General features: G+C 54.0%; 3 protein-coding genes across 7 annotated transcripts in view; 1 reads left to right on the top strand and 2 right to left on the bottom strand.

Annotated features, from left to right (window-relative positions):
* Window positions 1–297, bottom strand: part of CLEC16A (C-type lectin domain containing 16A) — a 234,824-nt gene extending 234,527 nt beyond the window's left edge. Inside the window, exon 1 of one of the 2 annotated variants that reach the window (XM_059881547.1) lies at window positions 80–297. The gene's annotated coding sequence lies outside the window, so the exon portion shown is untranslated. The remainder of the gene's footprint in view (window positions 1–79) is intronic. The other variant, XM_059881546.1, reaches the window with a different exon arrangement.
* Window positions 298–2,366: 2,069 nt separating this feature from the next.
* DEXI (Dexi homolog) lies at window positions 2,367–16,950 on the top strand. The gene is made up of 2 exons (NM_001191169.2): window positions 2,367–3,074; window positions 16,298–16,950. Exon 1 carries the CDS (start codon window positions 2,636–2,638, stop codon window positions 2,921–2,923), a length of 288 nt encoding a protein of 95 aa, NP_001178098.1. The 5' UTR covers window positions 2,367–2,635; the 3' UTR covers window positions 2,924–3,074; window positions 16,298–16,950.
* Window positions 16,951–19,576: 2,626 nt separating this feature from the next.
* CIITA (class II major histocompatibility complex transactivator) overlaps window positions 19,577–20,664 on the bottom strand; it is a 59,165-nt gene continuing 58,077 nt past the window's right edge. For all 4 annotated transcript variants that reach the window (XM_010819255.4, XM_010819256.4, XM_010819257.4 and 1 more), the window contains one exon: window positions 19,577–20,288. The gene's annotated coding sequence lies outside the window, so the exon portion shown is untranslated. The remainder of the gene's footprint in view (window positions 20,289–20,664) is intronic.

Raw genomic sequence — 20,664 nt, 5'->3', positions numbered from 1 at the left:
TTAGGGGTGGGAGGAGCCCTGAGAAATGTATCTGTGAAGATAGGTGAATGAAAGTTACCACGGTATTAGCAATTATTACCTTTATGACGGGCTTCCCTGGTGGCTCAGAGGTTAAAGCGTCTGCCTGGAATGCGGAAGACCCGGGTTCGATCTCTGGGTCGGGAAGATCCCTGGCGAAGGAAATGGCAACCCACTCCGGTACTCTTGCCTGGAGAATCCCATGGAGGGAGAAGCCTGGTAGGCTACAGTCCATGGGGTCGCAAAGAGTCGGACACGACTGAGCGACTTCACTTTCACTTTCACCTTTATGATAAGAATAAGAATAGCTGTTCTTAGCGTATGCTGTGTGCCACTGCCGTAAGCTCTTTACACATATTGTTACTTCTCACAACAGCCGTATGAGAACCTTTATTATCCCCTTTTTACCCAAGAGAAATTTGAATCACAGTGGGGTTAACTTACCCAAGATCATATAATTAATACATGGCAGACCCAGGATTCAAACACAGGCGCCCTTAATTTTATGCCCCAAGAAACAAAACTTCACCAAACCGTTAACAGCCTGGTTTGTCCTTCACAGTCTTTTTTTCTACTTGAGTTAAAAAATAAATATTGAAAGGCCTTCGAGCAACAGTGTACCAAAACTGAACGTCCTGTTCTTTCAGTGGATTTCTCTGGTCTTCACCCCAAATCCATGCCATTTCCAAAACATCCACATTTTAAAAAATAAGGAAACACCCAACTTCTTACACCAGGCTAGAAGATGTATCTAAATTTCTCTCCTGGATTGGAAGTGGGAAATTGCATGGAGGCGATACTGCCCTGTTCACCATTCACCCTTTTCTATCCCTCACAGTTATTTAAGGTCTACTGTGTCCCATTAACTGTGCTCAGGACAAAATTGGGCTAAGGGCCAGTGTTCTCCCCAATACCTAGCACAAGGTTTGCCACATAATAGGTGTTCAACAAATATCAGAGTGAATGAATGAAGGTTTGTTTCACCTTCAGCAGTTGGAGGATTAATGGTTTGCTCTATAATTCATTTAAAGGGGTATGAGAGAGCCATGGAGAAAAAAGGGCAAGTTCTGGCCTCAAAACATATACAGGCCCAGCAGCTTCTAGGGTCCTTCTGTTTCTCTGGGCCTCAGTTTCCTAGTCTGTAAAAATGGGTAACATACTGCACTTCCCCCAGCTGGTTCCAATTAAGCAATGCATGTAAAGCACCCAGCTCAGGGAGGCCTGAGATTTAAAAGTCTGGTTGAAACCGCTTTGGGAGGCACTTTGGGCAAGGTCAGTCAGTCTCCTGAAGGATGTACAAGGGGTGCCCCCGAGGAGGGGAATCAGCAAGTGGAAGAGACTCACTTTTCTGTGAACTTCTTGGTTGGTTGAATGTTTAACCACGTTCGTTATTATTGCTGTAAAACACGTTTTACAAAATAAAAACAAGAAGCAACCCTACGACTGGAGGTCTGACCTGCTGGGAAGTTTCTTTACTCAGCTGTCCCTGAATTTTATTATGCAGATTCCCGCCGCCCCGCCCCGCCGAGGGGTGGATCTTCCAGCAGCCAGAATCTGCAGAGTCGAACCGGGCGCCGATTGATCTTCCCCACCGTGGAAAACTGCCACTTTCGGAAAGGCCAAAATTTTCACTGGTGAGGTCCAGTGTCCCCGACCCCCACCCTGCCTCCTTTTTCAACAGATAAACTGAGTCCCAAAAAGGCGTGGTGCCAATACTCAAGTCCAGCAGGGTGCTGATGAAGCTCACGATTTCAAATCTTCAGCTTTTGTAGCCTTAGGATACTTCTCGGTTGTAATCGTGTTCTGAGTCTTTACCCTCTCCCTACTCTGTCGCGGAACCGCAGAGCGAATTGGATTCGAGATCTTCCCTGAGTCCTGAATCGCGAAAGCGACTCAGAAGCCGGCGCCTGGAGGGGAGGAGCGAGGCAGTATCCGCCCCCGGAAGTCTCGGGCCAATGAGCACAGGCGTCGAGCGAGCCAATGAGCGCAGGGGATGGGGAGGCGACGAGCCAGTGAGCCCGGGGAGGGGGTGACGAGCCAATGAGCGCGGGGATGGGGGCGGCGAGCCAATGAGCGCGGGGCTGCTCCGGAGGCGGTGCTCGGAATGCGACCTGGAGAGCTACGCGGCGGCCGCAGCCATGGGCGCATCGCCTTCGCGGTCGCCGGGCTGGATCAAGGAACGGCCGGGAGCGGCTGAGGAGACCGTCGCCGGGACTGGCCCTTGACGCTGAGTCGCGGTGGGGAGGGTCCCCGCAGGCGCCTCGAGGGCCAGCGAGCGGGAGCCGGGAGTATCGGAGGAGCCCCGGGCAGCCGCCGGCCACTTCGGGGAGGGGGTGGGGGGCCCAGCCTGACCGCTGGAAGGGTCGACAGTGCGGTGTGGCCTCCTCTGCGGGTGGGGTGACCCGCCTGGCACCTCTCAGGGGCCGGGGCGCGTCCGCAGGGACCGACGCACATCTCTTGAGGGCACGCCGCCGGGGCTCAGGGCCGCCTGGGCCAGCCCCGGGGAGCCCCTGGATGGCTGAGCTGCCCCCGCGCCGGCCGCCCGGGCGCCGCAGCGGCTGAGCTCGCCGGGATCGCCGGGCCGCCGCCGCCGCCCGCCGCCCTCGCCGCCCGCTGCATGCCCGGCGCCCGGGTCGCGGCCCACCTGGACGCTCTGGGCCCCCTGGTCCCCTCCGTGCCGCCGCCGCTCCTGCCCTCTATGTTCTACGTGGGCCTGTTCTTCGTCAACGTGCTGATCCTGTACTACGCCTTCCTCATGGAGTACATCGTCCTCAACGTGGGCCTCGTCTTCCTGCCCGAGGACATGGACCAGGCGCTCGTGGACCTCGGCGTGCTCTCCGACCCCGGCTCGGGCCTCTACGACGCCGACTCGGAGCTCGACGTCTTCGATGGTTACTTGGAGTAGTCTCGGCTGCCTTCCCCCACGCCGCTCTCCCCACGACCCGCAACCGTCAGCCCGGACCGGGGCCCAGGTCATGCAGCTGCTGTTGATTGAGGGCACCACCTGGCCAGGGATGGGACCCCCGGGACGAGGCCCACTCCGGCCTCCGAGGCCTGTAAGTGCCCTCTATGCGCAGGATGAGGGCGGGCTGGGGCGCTGGCGAGGAAGAGGGAGGCAGCCCAAGCCGGACACACACCCCTCCCCCAGGCCTCTGATTTCTCAGTCCTGGTCTGTTTGGATGACGGGAACGGCTGGATTTTTCTTAGGCCCTTAGTCAGGGCTGGAAGGCTTCCCCTAGCGAAGGTGACAGCTGTTGAAGAAGGGAAGGGACGCAGGACGCAAGTGGCTTCCTGGTTAGCCATAGTAGCAACTTCACAGCTTAGGGAGAAAGCTTTTGCACCCAAGTCCATTTGAGGCAGGCCTGTCAACTCCTACCCACCCCCACCCCGCCAATCCTTAGCCTGCATCGATGGTGACCTTGCCTTTTGGGGGATTTCCACTAGTCCTGGAAAGATGAAGACTTGCAGTGTTAAAAGAGGGAGGAAGCCAGACACTGATCACCTTTGTCCTATGGCCCCTTGGAGGACTGGGTGGGGATTTAGAGCAAGGGTTCCCGGCTGATGCTGTGAGAGGAGAAACCTCCTTCAGCAAAGAACCCTGTACTTCCTTTGGCGTTGGCTAGGCTCCCGTTTTGGAGTCAGGTTTCAGGGCGCCCCAGCTCATCAGTTCTGCAGCTTGAATCTGCAGGGGCTGCCAGTTTCGCAGGCTGCTTTCACAGAGGAGGCCAGCTGGGGCTTGGTGCTGCGGTGGCTTTGCCTGCTGTGTTTGCAAGGCAAACTCAAGGGGCTTGGGGACCAGCAGGAGAAGGAACTACAGGATCCTTGCACTGAGGTGTTAAAGCCCTGCCTCTGGGCTGCCACCAGAAAGCTGTGTCCGGCCCCACCTTGTGTGTTGGTGGGAGGGAAATGAAGATCCAGCAAGGAGGAAGACGTGGCCAAAGTCACGGCCGGGAAGAGAGGCAGCAGGCCTAGATGAGAGAGGCTCTGGTGAGGGTTCAGGGGACGTGCAGGAATTTCTCAACTGAGCCCTTCAGCTGGGTGTGCTAGGCACTGTCCTAAGTGGCAGTGGCAGGGGACACTGAGGTGGTGGGCAGAGGCTCCTTTTGGAAAACGGGTATTAATGCCACTCACCCTAAGCATGCTGCGTTTACCCCTTCCTCTTGCCTGTCTTAGCCTAGATGACCATAGTCAGAGGGTGATGCAGGACACACTAGCAGTGGGCAGAACATACTAGCAGTGTCAACCTGGGGGGCTGACAGTGAGATTTCTTCGAAGAAAGCTTTATTTGAGCTCAGGGAGACCTTAGCAAGAGCCAAGTGCCCGGTGGAGCGTGTGTCAGCTGCTCTGCATACCTATCCATTTGGGCGGCCTGCCTGCCATCCATCCATCGATTTGTTCTTTTCTTGAACAGATGTTTCCCCAGTACCTAGTGTGCTTGGGTGAACACAGTGAACAAGACAGACTCAGACCCAGGCCTCTTGGCACTTGGTGAGAAACACAAGCAGGTTCCCAACAAGACAGTGAGATTTTTGAGAGTTACAGTAGAAAGGCGCGACATCCCCTATTGCGTTCACTACTATTTCCTTGCTTAGAACAGCTCGTGGCATCTAGTAATTGCTCAGTAAATGCCTGGAGAAGTGAAACAAGACTGGGAGATGGGCTGCTTCAGACAGGGGGTTCAAAGAAGGCCTCTCCGAAGAGGTGACACCTTTGAGCTGAGCCCTAAATTGACGGAAGGAGCCACATGTGATCTGGAGAAAAGCAATCCAGGCCTAGGGACCCACTAGTGCCAAGGTCGTGAAGGGGGAGAAAGCTGGTTCTTCCAACAACTGCAAGGAGGCCAGTGCGACAGAACAGCCCCAGGAGAGCTTGGTGGGGTGGGTGGGGCCTCAGTCAGTGAGGCCACGGCCACAAGCAATGGGAAGTCATCAGGTTTTAGTCAGGGAAGGACACAATTCTGGTCCACATTTTGCAAGGATAACTGGTGATTGTGGGCAGAATGAGCCATAAGGGCAAGTGTGGAAATTGGGAAGCCAGTTAGGAACTGGTTAGTTGCTCAGGCCAGAGGTGATCTAGGCTTGGATGAGGCAAAGTTGGTGCAGATGGAGAAACATAAACAGAGCAAGAATGCCTTTTGGAGTAGAACCTATGGGATCCACTCAGAACCTGTACTGAGTGTCAGTGATATTACCATGCGTGGTTCTAGGCCCTTTGCATATTCACTCATTGGGTCATTCAACAAATGTTAGCCCTGCCTGCTCTCACACGTTCAATCTCTGGGTGGCTAAGATGCCCTGGAGGAGGAAATGGCACCCCACTCCAGTATCTTTGCCTGGAAAATCCCATGGGTAGAGGAGCCTAGTGGACTACAGACCATGGGATCGCAAAGAGTCGGATGCGACTGAAGCGCTGAGCACGCATGCGCACACACTCTGCTGCCAAGCCCTAGAGATCCCAAGATGAATCCCCGCCCCCAACCAAGCCTTTGACTTACAGTTAGTGCAACTTGGTGATGAATGTCTTATTTTATCTCTTCACCACATCAACTGCAGCACTTCCCATTCCAAATGAAAACATTGGCACTCTCTGGACCAAAAAGCAAAGCCCAAATGCTTCGGCATACTTTGCAGCCAACACTGTTTGAGCAGAAACACCAGGAAGTGTATCTCAAGGACACCTTTGCAAAGCTTTCCAAGTGACAGGGCCTGACTCCAGCGGGTGGGGACGCCCGGGCCTGTGGGAAATACAAGTGCCTGGAGAAGTGGTGGGAACCAGGCACAGAGTGCCTTCTTGCTCAGTCCCAGATCTAAGCCACGGTGGTCTAGGTCCCAAAGACAAGAAGCCCAGACTCCAGCTGGGGAGGGGTGGCTAGTAGCAAGAAAAGCCTGTGGGAAAGATGAAAGATGATCTGACTGCACCTCTTCTCCTGGCCCCTTTCGTAAGCAGAAGAATACCGGTAGTCAAATCTTGCTCCTTCTCGCTCATTCTCATGTAGACACAGTCTCCTGTTACACACAGGCCGATCCAGGAAACACTGACCAAGGATGTGGGCTTGCCAGGCATGGGGGACTAGGGTGATCTCAGCATGAAATCACTGGGTGCACTCATTTTTGCTCCCTCTCTTTTTTTCCACATTACTCAGTTTCTCAAATGCTTGTTGAGCACCTATTTAAGGAGGCGGTATTAGGCTTCCCCAGGTGGCTCAGTGGTAAAGAATCCACCTGCCAGTGCAGGATACTCAGGTTTGATCCCTGGTTTGGGAAGATCCCCTGGAGGAAGAAGTGGCAACTCACTCCAGTATTCTTGTCTGGGAAATCCCATGGACAGAGGAGCCTGGCAGGCTACAGTCCATGGGGTCGCAAAGTGCCTAGACTCAAGTTGACCTAGGTTCAAATACCAATCCTAGTTGTGACCTTGGGCATGCTACAGTACCTCCCCAGGTGTCAGATTCCTCTTCTGTAAAGCAAGGATCATAATCTACTTCATTCCGAGGATTGAATGAGATAGATGTAAAGCTCTTAGACCTTTACCTATGTGTGTGACACATGAAAATTAACGACTGTTATTGTACACTCAGGCCCTTGTGAATGTAAAAACCTGCACGTACCCTCAAGTATGCTTATTTATATCCCACGATGAGCAGGACAGTCTTCTCTTGTGACTCAGCTGGTAAAGAATCCACCTGCAATGCCGGAGACCTGGATTCCATCCCTGGATCGGGAAGATCCCCTGGAGAAGGGAACGGCAACCCACTCCAGTATTCTGGCCTAGAGAATTTCATGGACTGTGTAGTCCATGGGGTAGCCAAGAGTTGGACACGACTGAGCAACTTTCACTTTCTCTTCTTTCATGAGCAAGAAGGGTCTGGCTGCCTGAGTGCTGGGCGGGTCCAGGTCTGGACCACCAAGACAGACTTCCCACTCTGCCTGGCTGGCCTGGGACCCTCAAGAGACCTTTTCCATCGCCCCGTGGTCTCTAAGGCCACCCGATCTGGAGAGCCATGGCTGTGATTTTCCTCGAGTATTCTTCGTTGCCCAGGAGCGGGGACTGGGGACCAGGCGCTCCTTCCTGGGAGAGAGGGCCGCTGCAGCTGGCCCAGGCACTGGGGAGAGTCCTCACGTCCCAGCAGTTCCTCTGCGGAGGCAGCTTAGCTGGATTGATTTGTCCTGGTTCCTGATGAAAGCAGCCTCTGCCTGCCAGCGCTGTCTTGGCGCAGAGGGAGAAGAGGCTCTCTGCACTGGAAATGGAGGGACCGGAGAGCGTTGCTGCCCGAGTCAGCATAGCTGGGCGAGGCCAGGTTGGGAGCTAAGGGTAGGCGGACTAGGTCTGCTTATCACAGGGTTTCCCAGATATCAGTGTTCTGACTGGTGCCACAGCTCCTTCCTGACCCACCTGTCCTGGTCTCTTGGTGGCAGTCTGTGGCCTGTGCCATCAGCAGAACACTCAGGCTGGGCATCTGGCTTCCCTGCTCGGAAACCCAAACCTCCCTTGGGGATGCACACGATAGGTTCAGATGGGAGAAGCTGCGGTGGAGCTCTGGGGAGGGGTCAAGGCAGACGGGGGAGCCAGGTGGGAGGGAGACAAGTGGTGACGTGGGAAGATGGGTGCGCCCCCAGGCCCTGCTGCCTCCAGCTCTCTGCTGCCCTGAGGCCCCCTGGGAAGTGTGCCTGCTGCCCCACTGGACAGGCGAAGACCCCCATATGTGTCTCAAGACAGCTGAGATGCCGAGGGGGCCCCATTCCCTCATGCCTGAGTTGTGCAAACTGGAGATTTCATCCGAGGGAAACCCTCACAGCCCCTTGCCTCTGTTTCCTGAACTCAGAATTGAGGGCTCCTGTCAACTTGAGCATTGGTATCCCTGGTTTATGTGCCATCCTCCCTTCCTGGGACTTCTGAAAGCATAGTTTGCTTTTGGGAAACCAGGGCCACAATAAAAAGGACAGTCAGCCACATCCCCCATGTCTCAGAGAAAGAAACTGAGGCCTGGAAAGGGGGGCGTGAGGCACCAGGGGTACAAAGCCAGCAGGACAGCCAAGCCCCCGGCCCAGCACTGAGGGAGGGTGCAGAGGGGCTCCCAGCTCCCCTCCATGGCTCTGCCAGGCCCGCCTCAGATGTTCTCTTGGTCCTGGGTCTGAGTTACTTTTTTTAAACTTTATTTTGAAATAATTTCACAATTACACAAGTTGCAAAGAATTCCCATACACACTTCACCCAAATTCACCAAGTGCATGCATTCATATTTGCCACGCTTGTTTGTGTGTACAACATGCTTACTCTGTGCACATGCATGTATATATATATATACATGCTTCCATGTATGTGTATATACAGGTGTACATGTATGAATATTTTTCTGAACCGGATTGCAGATAATATGTTCATTTACTCCTAAATATTTCAGTGTGTATTTCCTTAGGGCATTTACTTAAATCATCACAGTACCACTGTCAAAACCAACAGATTGAATGTTGATAACACTCTTAGGACCAGTCTGAGCTGTGACTATTCAGATGTCATCAATTGTGCCAGTAGTGTCCTTTCACAGTAAAAACAGGGAGGGTGGGAAGGGAGTTGAGGCCCAGGAGCCAATCCCAGGTCGCCCTTGTCATCCCCCGTCATGTCTCTGATGCCGTCTTTAGTCTGAACAGTCCCTCGGTCTGTGTGTTTCATGACACTGACATTTATGAAGCATGCGAGTCTGGTATTTTGTAGACTGTCTCTCGGTTGGGATTGTCTGATGTTTACTCCTGAGTTTAGCTTCAGATGGTGTACTTTTTGGCAGGAATACCACAGGGAAGTGAGCATGTGTCCTTCTGAGTACACTATCAGGAGACATGTGTCTGTCAGCCTCATTCCTGGAGATGTTAGCTCTGACCACTTGGTTACGGTCTTGCCTGCCGTCTCTCTCTGCTGCAGAGTTCCTGTTCCTCCCTTTACAGTTTATGATGAAGTATGTTTGTTCTAGTGCTTAATTTCTTAAAATGTCTTTTTCATGTGAATTTACTTTTGAAAGACTGTTTATGTCACTGAAAAGAGAAAACCAGCATCACTTGGCATGGATAAAAATACTAAGTGCCAAAGTCATTAACTTCTGGACAAATACTAAAGCCAGCTAAAGGCACAGGGCTCCCAGCTCTTTGTCAAAAAGTCAAGTTAGCAACTGTCACGTGATAAACTCTAGCATCAAAGTGGAACTTTCTTCTCCAGGTAACCATAAGGATTGGCCAAGAACCAAAAACCAGTCACAGTCTAACTGGGTGTCTCTCAGGTTTATCCCAGGCCATCTCCATGGACCCCCTAAGACTGGTGCTTAGAGGCTTTTCAGTCAGATTTTTAAGTCCCAGCTGGACTAGGGCCTTCACCTCCCCAAGCCTCAGTTTCCTTCTCTGTAAAATGAGGAAGATAGTGGCCCCTGTTGAAGGGCTCAAATCTCCTGCCTGCCAGTGCAGGAGATGCAAGAGACGAGGGTTCAATCCCTGGGTCGGGAAGATCCCCTGGAGGAGGAGATGGCAACCCACTCCAGTATCCTGGCCTGGAAAATCCCCTGGACAGAGGAGCCTGGCAGGCTACAGTCCAATGGGTATCAGAGAGTCAGACGTGACTGAGCTGTGAAAGCAGTTGAAAGGCTCTTGCACATTAGGTAAGATGGTGATGGCCCCGTAGTTGATTCTTGCCAGTGATGCCATCAGTGGTGGTGGTGTGTCAGACCCAGAGCAGGTTGGCCCAAGAAGCCTTCCCCTTTCTCGGGCCCCCTTCCTCTGTGTGGGGGCCAGTTGCCGAGGAGGGCATGTCTGTTGGGCAGCCTCTGAAGCAGTCCGAGGGTGGTGTAACTGGTGCCCAGGGAGCCAGGTGATGCTGGTATCCTCGTAGCTGGCAGCCCCTGCCCCAAGCCTGGGGGTGGCTGGGACCTGGTTCCAGTGTCAGTCACCCCCTGAGGGGCAAGCTCCATTCCTGGGAGTCCTTCCTGTCGGGGGCCTTGGCTCCGTGGTTGTAAATAACTGCATTTCCAGTTTCCCCTGAGCGTCACCCCATGAAACAGGTGGGGCAGGGCTCATTATTCGCTCCATTAGACAGGGCGGAAAACTGAGGCTTGGGGAGGTTCAGGGACTCGGCCCAGACACCCCGCCGTGAGGGGGCCGCATGGCGCCTCCTGGCCACACTCCCAGTGCTCCCAGTGAGGCCTCGTCAGCAGGCGTCCCTGGGAGGCAGTGAGCACGCTGAAGCCTAGTGCGGGCCGGCTGTGGATGTCCTGCCCCATCTTGGGCACCTGCTGCTTTGCATTTGGGGCAGAGGAACCCGGCCCTGGCTCCCTTTTTGCAGGCCAGGAGTATCTGGCTAGAGTTAATGGTTTCACTTCCAGCATGTATCTGTTGCTTTCTGTTTATGACAGATGGTCTTGTTTTTTTTCATTCACGATGGTGACATAAAGATTGCTTTTAAAATTGTGGAATTTGCCGGGGAGAAACAGGCCAGTAGTTCAGGTGGTTCTTGACTGTGGAAGAACTCAGAAGGCCTCATGGAGCCTGGGGTGCGGGCCAGCTGGAGGTGCTCCTGATGAGGAGTCACCACAGAACCTGTGCTTGAGGGGCGTCAACCGCCAACTCAGAAACCAGCATCCAGACCCTCTGGAGAAAGCAGCCAGGACCCTGGCTTCCCCCAGGAGCCTGGACCCAGGCAGACAGGCGAGGTCTCCTTCGCCCTCCCGCTTCCAGCCACGCACTCATCCACCAGACACGGCAGAGGCCTTCCTGTGCATGGCCTGGTGCTGAGATGGCAGCAGAGACCCTGGGCAAGTCATATCCGCTGGCATCTGTCTTTATGGCTTTAATTGGCTGGTGGGTACATGGAGGAGGAATGGGTAGTGGGTGCCCAGCAGGCAGGGTCTTTTGAAGGACGGAAGGGTTACCCCTTTAGAAGACCCCCTGGACTGAGGAGACCCCCATTCCCACCCTGTGTGTTTCCTAGCTGAGAACAGGTGGGGACATGGAGGGGAGGGGCCGTGTGTGCTGGGTATTGCAGGCATTCCACCAACATAATTTCATGTAATCCTTGTAACAAACAGCCAGCAGTTTGTTTCAGATGGGGACACAAGCCCAGAGAGGTTAGGTGACTTGCCTGAGGTCACACAGCTAGGAAGGGGCAGAGCCTGAAGGACTCGAGACTGGCCAATTCCAGACCTCACCCAGGCTATCCCAGAGGAGCAGGAGAGTGGAACAGCCCAACTGCACAAATAATCCTCTGCCAACACGTCCAGAGCATCACCCCACCATCACCTTTAAGACAGATCTCAAAGCGTCTCCCCACAGATAACCAGACTGAGACATTGCTTCTTAAGATGAAGTAAGTGCCCAACTATCATTCTAATGACAAACCAGCCAGCCATTCCTTCTGTCCAGGTCTGGGGAGTGGCCTGGAAGGAAAGGTTACAGTTTCAGAAAGAGAAAACACCCAAAGCTAATAGCTGATAAATTGTTGGTTATGCTCTAAGGATGTCAGGAGGTGGGAGAACCCACTGCCTAGACTCTAAGCTGCAGCCTCGGAATGTTCTCAGCCCAGGGCTTCTGATGCCAGAGGAAAAAAATGAACTAGGTGCCAAGAGGAACTGAGAAAGACGATGGGGTCAGACCACAGAGGTTCAAATCCTGGCTCTGCCACTTTTGAGCTGTGTGACCTTGCTTGGTTAACTTAACCTCTCTGAGCCCCATCTGAAATTCAGGGATGATGGTCCTCCTTGGCTGTACCTCCTGGGGTGGTTTTGAGGAAGAAATGAGCTAAGCCATGAGTTGCAGCAGATAGTACAACGTGAACACAACTGCTTGATAATTTGTCAGCTGGTTTGCTGTGAGACCAGATTTGCAAGTTAAAGAAACGAGGAGGTTGGTCTCTAACAGCAGCAATGTGTGGCACAGATGAGAGGAGCCAGGACATCCTCCCACCAATAGAGGCCTGGGGCCACACCTCTGTCCTCAGTGTGCTGTGTGACTTAGGACAGGTCACTGCCCTCTGTGGGTCCCTTCTTTCTCTGGAGTGACCAATTCAGATTAGGGTCTCCCAAACCTCATATGATACCATCAGCAATTTTTGCCATATTTGCTCGTTGTCTGAGCTGTTATCTGAACTGTTATTTATGCAGTTAACACAAGTTAAACATACACAAGTGTTAATCTTTTAGTCATGTCCGACTCTTTGTGACCCCATGGACTGTAGCCCGCTGGCTCCTCTGTCCACAGGATTCTTCAGGCAAGAATACTGGAGTGGGTAGCCATGCCCTTCTCCAGGGGATCTTCCTGATCCGGGGATGGAACCCAGATCTGCACTGCAGGCAGATTCTTTACCATCTGAGCCACTGGGGTTATGCAGTCACTGTCTTCAAACTGGAGGCTCTCTTTTTAAAGTGAAATTAATGTGGAAAGAGAGGATCTTTATGGTATTACTATCAGAAAGGGAAGACTGGCATCATTCTCCATAAATAGAAGGTGACCCTGCAGATGAACAATGAGAACAGAGGGCCTTAGTGAATCCTAGTGGGAGCTGGCACCTGAGCCTGTTCCTTCTGGAAGTTAGCACGTGTGACAGAGTCGCACTAGCCAGACTGACGCCTGCCTGGGACTTAGGTTGTTTGCAGTCATGAGCATTGGGAGGGGAGTGAGGCCCTGTTCCAAATGGGGGTTCCATGTCCTCTAACAGCCCTTCCCCCCAATTCTGAAATGGGCTCAAGTTCAGTCCCCTGCCTTGAAGAGAGTGCAGTGAGCCCTGGTAATGCTGAATTGGAATAAACAATCTGCTCTGCTTTCCTGGATGCCAGAGGTCTGGGGAGCTCCACGCTGACCGCCACAGGGAACCCCAGAGTCCCCATGGAGGAGGGAGGTCTGCAGAAGGTGGGGTCCTGGTGGGATGGGAGGGGAACTCGTGAACACTTTTCTGGAGGCTGGAGCTCTCCACTGCGCTGGTTGCAGCCCTGGCTTCCCCTCCGGCCTGCCAGGTCCTGGGTCATCAGTGGGAGCTGCAGACAGTCTCTTGAGCAGTGAAAGGATGTGTTCCTAGCTGAGCCCTAGATGAATCTGACGAGGACACAAGAAACTGACCTGATGTGGCCCCTGCTAACCTCTCCGTGTCTCCCCCAGGGCTGGGCTTCCCAGGTGGCACTCGTGGTAAAGAACCCACCTGTAATTGCACAACAAATGCAGGTTTGATCCCTGGGGGAGGGCATGGCAGCCAACTCCAGTGTTCTTGCCTGGAGAATCCCATGGACAGAGGAGCCTGGTGGGCTATGGTCCATGGGGTCGCAAAGAGTCAGACACGACTGACTAACTTAGCACGCGTGCACTTATGACCAGCCTTCAACCCCTTTCCACCCCAAACCAAACTACAGGAGGTTCTGAGACCTGGTCACCAGTCCTCCCACTACCTGGCGTGTCCATACACACCTTTCCCCAGACTCGGCTCCGTCCATTCCCTGTGCTTCCTCCTGGGTCAGCATGTTACCTTGGGCTGCAATTGCTCCCTAGATGTGTTTCAAAGGCAGAGACTACACTCATCTCGGTCCCCAGTGCCCAGGTCAGGCCCTGGCATACATGGCGCGTGAGGTTATGTAGTGTTTAAAATCTCCAGTGGAAAAAGTCCTGGAGAGCTGAGCATCCTTAAACAAGTTTCTTACTCCATCTGAACCTTAGTGTCTTCATCTGTAAAATGGAATCATAATAGTACCTAACTCCTGGGGTGTTAGGAGGGTTGAATGAAATGACCTGTGTGATGCTCCATCTCAGGTGTGCAATCCCCAGGAGCAAACAATTCCAGTGCACATTGTTTATTTGGGAAGTGATCCAGGGTCTTCCCAGGTGGCACTAGTGGTAAATAACCCACCTGTCAATGCAGAAGACAGATCTTCTGGGTCAGGAAGAGTCCCCTGAAGGTGGGCACGGCAGCCCACACTAATATTCTTGCCTGGAGAATCCGATGGACAGAGGAGCCTGGGGGACTACAGTCCGTAGGGCCGCAAAGAGTTGGACACAACTGAAGCAACTTAGCAGGCTATGCCCAGGAATTAACTGATGGGGAATGGGGCAGTGAGACCAGGAAGGAATGTATCATCTAGCAGGTCACCTCCACGGCCCTGGGCTCAGTCCTGCTCAGGAGCTCTGGGAAGTAGGAAGCAGTGTAATGGAGAATATAGCTCAGAGTCACTCCAGCCACCACATGAGAGCTGGAAGGGTGAAAGTGTCAGGCTCTCAGTCACATCTGACTCTGTCATCCCATGGACTGAAGCGCACCAGGCTCCTCTGTCCATGGGATTTCCCGGGCAAGAATACTGGAGTGCTGTCATTCCATTCTCCAGATCTTCCCAGCCCAGGGATAGAACCTGAGTCTCCTGCATTGAAGGCGGATTCTTTTCCGCCTGAGCCCGCAGGGAATGGGGTATTGATTCCCAGCTTTCTGGCCTTTACTGGTTGGAAGGCAGCTGTGGAAAAATATTGGCTCTGCCTGCACTTGCAGCCTGGAGCCCAAGCAGGCTCTGGAGGCAGAGAGGCCTCAGGCAAAGAGGCGGGTCCCTGCAGCTGGAAGCTGCCAGGTTAGGGTGCCTCGGGAGGGTGAGTGGACTAAGTCGGGTGCAGCACCCACACTTTGCCTAGGGCTCATGGTGCAGAGTAGAAGCTCAGGAGATGGTACCTGCCCTGATGGTTAACTGTCTCCATCTTTATCACTATTCCCGTGTCAGCCTCGCCTCCCACAGTTAAGCAACTTCAGGCAGGTCCCAACTTCAAACAGGTCTGCACCTCTGTTTCGTAGCCTAGAAAGTGGGGACATTCATGGTTCTCAGCAGAAGCAGTTCTGTCCCCTCGGGTGGCCCTAGGAAATGGGGTGAGCGGGCATTTTTGGTGTCACCTTTGGGAGCAAAGATGCTGCCGTACACCCCAGAACAACCCACCTGCCACGTCAGAGAATTGTCCTGCCCCAAATACCAGCAACTCCTGGTGAACAGTAATACCTGTGTTTAACGTATATGTTTTTTAAATTATTATTTTCCTAATATTTATTTAATTTGGCTGCATCGGATCTTACTTGGGGCACATAGGATCTTCATTGCCCAAAGCCTTTGTGGGTTTACTTGTCCCGCAGATGTGGAATCTTAGTTCCCCAACCAGGGATCGAATCCATGTCCCTTGTGTTGGACGGTCAATTCTTATTAACCCCACCAGGGAAGTTCCTAATGTCTGAGTTTTATGTGATGCTTGATGACGTTTGCGGAAGTAGTCTGAGCTGGCATCAAAGGTGGTGAGACTCAGAATTGGGGCAGGACTCATGGGGGCTGTAAGGGAGTGGGCATGGGAATGTGAGATGCTGCAGGCACAGCTGGACCCAGAGAGAGAGGTGGGCAAGAAATGAGGACCCGGGGAGAGCCAGGTGGGGAGGATGCTGTGCCCTGGGAAGACGGGCCAGGCGGGGCTGCTGAGTAGCTTGGCTGTGGCCACAGCCTTCCTGTAGGTGACGAGGCATCTTCCCGGTAGGGTAGGAGCTGCTGCCAAGCCCTGCCCACTCCTTGGAGCTCATGTCAGCCAGCTGACCCCAGGTGACTCTGAGCAAGCTACCCCCTCCTTCCTCAGCTCCTGAGATGCCCCTCCTGGGGATTTTCTGCCAGGAGTGAGACAGCCCTTCCTCTCCCAGGTGAAACTGCACTGCTTCTCCAGCCTGGTCCTTAGAAACCAGACACATTAAGATTTTTTAATAAAAGATCATAGGGGACTTCCCTAGCAGTCCAGTGGCTAAGACCTCTCCCAGTGTAGGGGGTAAGGGCTCGATCCCTGGCCGGGGAGCCAAGATCCCACATTCCCCACATTTGTGCTAAGTCCTGTCCAACTCTGCGACTCCATGGTCTGTAGCCTGTCAGGCTCCTCTGTCCGTAGGGGTTTCCAGGCAAGAGTACTGGAGTGGATTGCCATTTCTTCCTCCAGGGGATCTTCCTGACCCAGGGGTCGAACCCACCTCCCCTGCATCTCTTGCACTGCAGGCGTATTCTTTACCTCTGAGCCACCAGGGAAGTCCTAAGACTCCACATACCTCCTGGCCAAAAAACCCAAAGCATCAAACAGAAGCAATATTGTAACAAATTCAATAAGGACTATAAAAATGGCCCACCCCAGAAAAGGAAAAAAAAAGTTACAGGACAGCAGCGCCAGCCTAAGGTCAAGGTTCCTGGTGGTTCCCCAAGTTCAAACCTCTTGATGGATGGGGGCAGGTCAGTGCTTCAGTGCTAGTAACGCCCCTTTGTCCCTCTTGCCAGGCCTGCTTCCCTCGAAAGCTCCGTGCCAACAGAGAGGTTCCTGTCCGGGCCCAGGACGGTGGGACAGAGAGATTGAGAATGGACGCCAAGGTCCGGAAGGCACGTGCCCCCGCCCAGAGGGTGAGGCAGGGGTGCCCGGAGACCTCGCCTGCCTGCGGCGTCATGCACACAGCCTCACCCTGGCTTCCGACCTTCCGCCATCTCAGTGGATGTTTACATGAACCCAGCCAGAGTCAGCCTCCTTGCTTTCCACCCCCGACTGCATCTGCTTACCCCACTTAACCTTCGGAGAGAGAGGACACGTCATACACAAAAGCGACTCCCAGCTCCGTTTGATGCCAGTGGAGCTCTAAGCCCTATGGGGTCTGTCCCGAGGCCCGGCTTAGATGCAGCGACTGCTTCCGGGAGAGACTCAGAAGGAAAAGAACACGTGGGGGGCTGCGGGTGGGGTTTGGACTCATTCATTTCAAGTTGTTTGCTCGCCATCAAGTTGCCAGAACTGATACATTGTGCCAGGGGTGGGGACAGCCACTCCTCTGGCCAGAAATATTTTTGGAAAATGTGAGTGGTATGAATACTTGACTTCGATAAACCTGTAAAAGCAATACTTAGGAGGCTAACTTCTTTCAATTAAAAAATGTATGCAACTCCAACCCGTGGGGGCCCTTCTTTTTTTGTCTTTTGAGATTTTGGAAAGGAGTTCTTACACAGAACCTCTGATAAAAGGGCAGAAGAGTCAGGACCTCCACAGTTGGAGATCCAGTGGGGCTTGGAGGGTCTATCCAAGCTGGGCTGGTGTGGGAGTCCCACCTGGGCCCCCTCCTGGTGTCCACAAGCCTCTGACAAGCCAGGACCCATCTCGGGTGTGGTGGGAAAGGCCTGATGGCCAAGCTGAAAATCAGGCCCGAATCCCAGAGAAGTTGGAGGTGGGGATCCCCTGTGTGTGTTGGGCGTGTGGTGGTGGTGGTTAGTGGTTAAGTTGTGTCCGACTCTTGGCACCACCATGAACTGTAGCCTACCAGGCTCCTCTATCCATGGTATTTCCCAGGCAAGAATACACTCCAGGAAATCCCATTTCCTTCTCCAAGGAAGGATCTTTGCAACCCAGGAATCAAACCTGCATAATTCCTTACCCCTGAGCAGTAAGGCTCCCTAGAGATGAGGGGAGTGAGAGGGTGAGGGAAAGAGCAAACGGATGACTGAAGTCAGGTCCACTTGCAGCAATTCTCTCCAGTTTGCAGAACACCTGATGCTTTGCAAAGTACCTTCATGTACACACCGTGTTTAAGAAGGAGTGGCTGGTCAGCTCCATTCTACAGGTGAGGAGACTGAGGTGTGGGAGAGGAAAGGCCTTCGGGGGATTCTAAGAAAGGGTGCTGAGAGGTGAGAACGGAAGACTTTTGAGAAAAAGGAGCGGAAGGAGGGAGACGTTTCTTTGGGGGAGAAGCCTAAAGGGAAAAGCAAGTGTTTAAAAGTGCATGGACAAGACTTCCCTGGCATCCCAGTGGTTAAGACTCTGCTTCCAGTGCAGGAGACGTGGGTTGGATCTCTGGCTTGGAAGATCCCCTGGAGAAGGAAATGGCAACCCGCTCCAGTATTCCTGCCTGGGAAATCCCATGGACAACAGAGCCTGGTAGGCTACAGTCCATGGAATCGCAAAGAGTCAGACACTGAAAAAAGAGACATGACTAAGCGACTGAACAACAACATATATATACAATTTAAATGCCTTAAAAAATAAACAGGACTTCCCAGGTGGCACAGTGGTAAAGAGTCTGCCTGCCAACGTAGAAGACGCACAATACATGAGTTTCATCCCTGAGTTGGGAAGATCCCCTGGAGGAGGAAATGGCAACCCGCTCCACTACTCTTGCCTGGGAAATCCCATGGACAGAGGAGCCTGGTGGGCTACAATCCATGGGGTCACAAGGAGTCAGACACGACTGAACACCCATGCATGCACACATCTCTCATTTAAAGTCGTCACCGTGAATAATTATAGCCTCTGATCTCATTTTGTCACCGTGAACAGATCAAAAGCAGCGGGGATGGTCATGCCCACCTCACCTGACTGAAGGGTGCTGTAGATGCCTGGACCAGAAGGAGACTGTCTTCCTGTGGTTGCACACGTGGGAGTTGCCTGGAGTCCACAAATCCCACACGTGCAGGGACACCGTGAGGGGTGATGCCCCGGTACAAGGCTGGATGCCCTTAGCCCCCAGGGCACGTGGGGCCTTCCTTCCTTAGAGGGCTTCCCCTAAGGCGGAAGGCACCACCTTTCTGTGAGGACATCCAGCTAGACAGCTGGATCAGAATCCCTCTGATGCTTTTGACCCTCAACTCTACTCTCTGGGAAGAGGGGGAGAGTCTGGGAGCCAGGCAACCAGACTGGGGCACAGGCAGCTCCCACAGCCGCCAGGAAATAGCCAAGCTGTCCCAAATCAGGGCCTCTGACCGAGCAAGCCATGCTCCAGTGAACAACACCAGCCAACCTGGCAGTTCTCTATGTAGACAGCAAAGCTGCCAGGTCCCTTCCAGGCTCGCCACGGCCAGGGCCCGACGCCAGCTCAACTAAGCAGCGGCTCCCAGGATAGAGTGGCGGGGCAGAGACAGGGGAAAATGCAAGGTAAAGCTCACAGTGCTTCACCCTTGTTGACTGCCGAGTCGTGAATTTTCCAATGAAGGGTAGGAAGCCGTAGGGAAAATCCTTTCCCCAAAGACAGGACTGGAGCCAAAGTGGACTCTGCTGTGTGTGTTGGGCTGTGTGGGTGGGTGGGGGTGGAAGGCTGGAGGGGTCTGGGGAGGGGAGGAGAGCAAGGGTCCCGGTCAACTGGCTGTAGAATATGGCAGAAGTGATGCTGTGTGACAGCCAAGGCTGGCTTATAAAAAGGACACGATTTCTCCCCGTGGTCTCGGTCTCCCCCTCCTAACTTCTCTTCCTGTTGGTGTGATCACCCTTCAACCCAGCCACCAGGCCGTGAGGAAACCCCCACATGGAGAGCCCCCGCCCCACTTAGAGGCAACGAGGCCCCCAGTCAGCAGTCAGCATCAGGTGCCAGGCATACAAGAGACAGAGCCTTCAGACGACCCCAGCTGACCCGGAGCAGGGCAGAGAGATGAGCAGTCCCCGCCAAGCCCTGCCCAAAAGACAGATGTTTAAGAGCAGAATAAACATCGGTGCTGTTTTTAGCCACTGCGTTTTGGGGTGGCTTGTGATGCGTTAGTTAGCCAGAAGAGTGTGCACCCCAAACTTAGTAATCACAATGTAAACACAGGATCTGCCCTTGGGATTAAACGACAGATTTATATGTAGTGGAAAAAACAAACAGGAAATGGAGGCAAAAAGGCGAATGTGGTCCAGGCCACGGCCCCACCCCTCCTCCGTTAGTGTATCGTCAGCTCTTTCCCCGAGAAGGTCCAGTGCGTATGGCCAGGCCTAGCTTTGGCCTCGGTGAAAAGAGTCAGTGCAAACCAGTGAGTCCCAGAGACAGAAGGCAGCTGCTGAGAATTTCCAGCGGTCGTGCTTTGGGAAATGAACAGGCTGGATGATGCTCACAGGCATCCTTGGAGCCGGTCCTGCTAGGAGAGCAGCCTGGAAACGTGCTTTCCCCCCAGGCCACAAGGGACCTGGGCAGGCGGATCTGTGGCTGCCTCATCCATCGCCCTGGCCTTGGCCACGGCTGTCTGCAGTGTCCTTCGGGGAATGCCCTCAGGGCTTCTGGGCGTTCAGCAATGGCCCCCGGGTGCCCGCCCACCTGCCAGAGCCTCGGTGGCTGAGCAGGGCTGACATCCACCCGGGGATCCGAGGGGTCGGTCCACAGAGCAGGCAGCCGGTCCTCTCCCCAGCTGGGCGGGGGCTGACCCTGAGTCACCGGGGCTGGGCACCACAATACCACGTCCCACGGGACACAGGCAGAGAAAAGCTGTGTCCCCAAAGAACCAGGCGAGGTTCCAGCACGGTCAGTGTCCTCGGAGAGTGTGCTGTGGGAGGCTGGGAGAGGGGAAATAAGGAAGCTTTAGGACAGGGCAGGTCAGCACACGGCGAGAGCGTGGTCGAGCCTGGGGATGGGAGGGGTGCGGGGATGGAGGAGGGGACATCCCAGGTCAGGGGGCGAACGGAAGCGAGAGGACAGTCACATGCACAGAAATTGGTAGAACGAATTCCTCTGAAGACAGGGCCGGGCAACGGGGCAGCCCGAGGACTGAGATAGCAGCCGGGCTAGCCGGGACATCCTCGGAGGAAGACCTTCCAATGCTGAGGGCCGCGGGGCATGCATGCAGACCTGCCTGTCCTTTCCAGGGCCCCAGACATGACCACAGGGAGGATCCCCAGGGCCCAAGTCCTCAGAGCCTTTAGAAGACACCCC

This window comes from Bos taurus, chromosome 25, assembly GCF_002263795.3.
Source record: "Bos taurus isolate L1 Dominette 01449 registration number 42190680 breed Hereford chromosome 25, ARS-UCD2.0, whole genome shotgun sequence".
Classification (NCBI taxonomy): domain Eukaryota; kingdom Metazoa; phylum Chordata; class Mammalia; order Artiodactyla; family Bovidae; genus Bos; species Bos taurus.
This window is presented reverse-complemented; position numbering and strand designations above follow the sequence as displayed.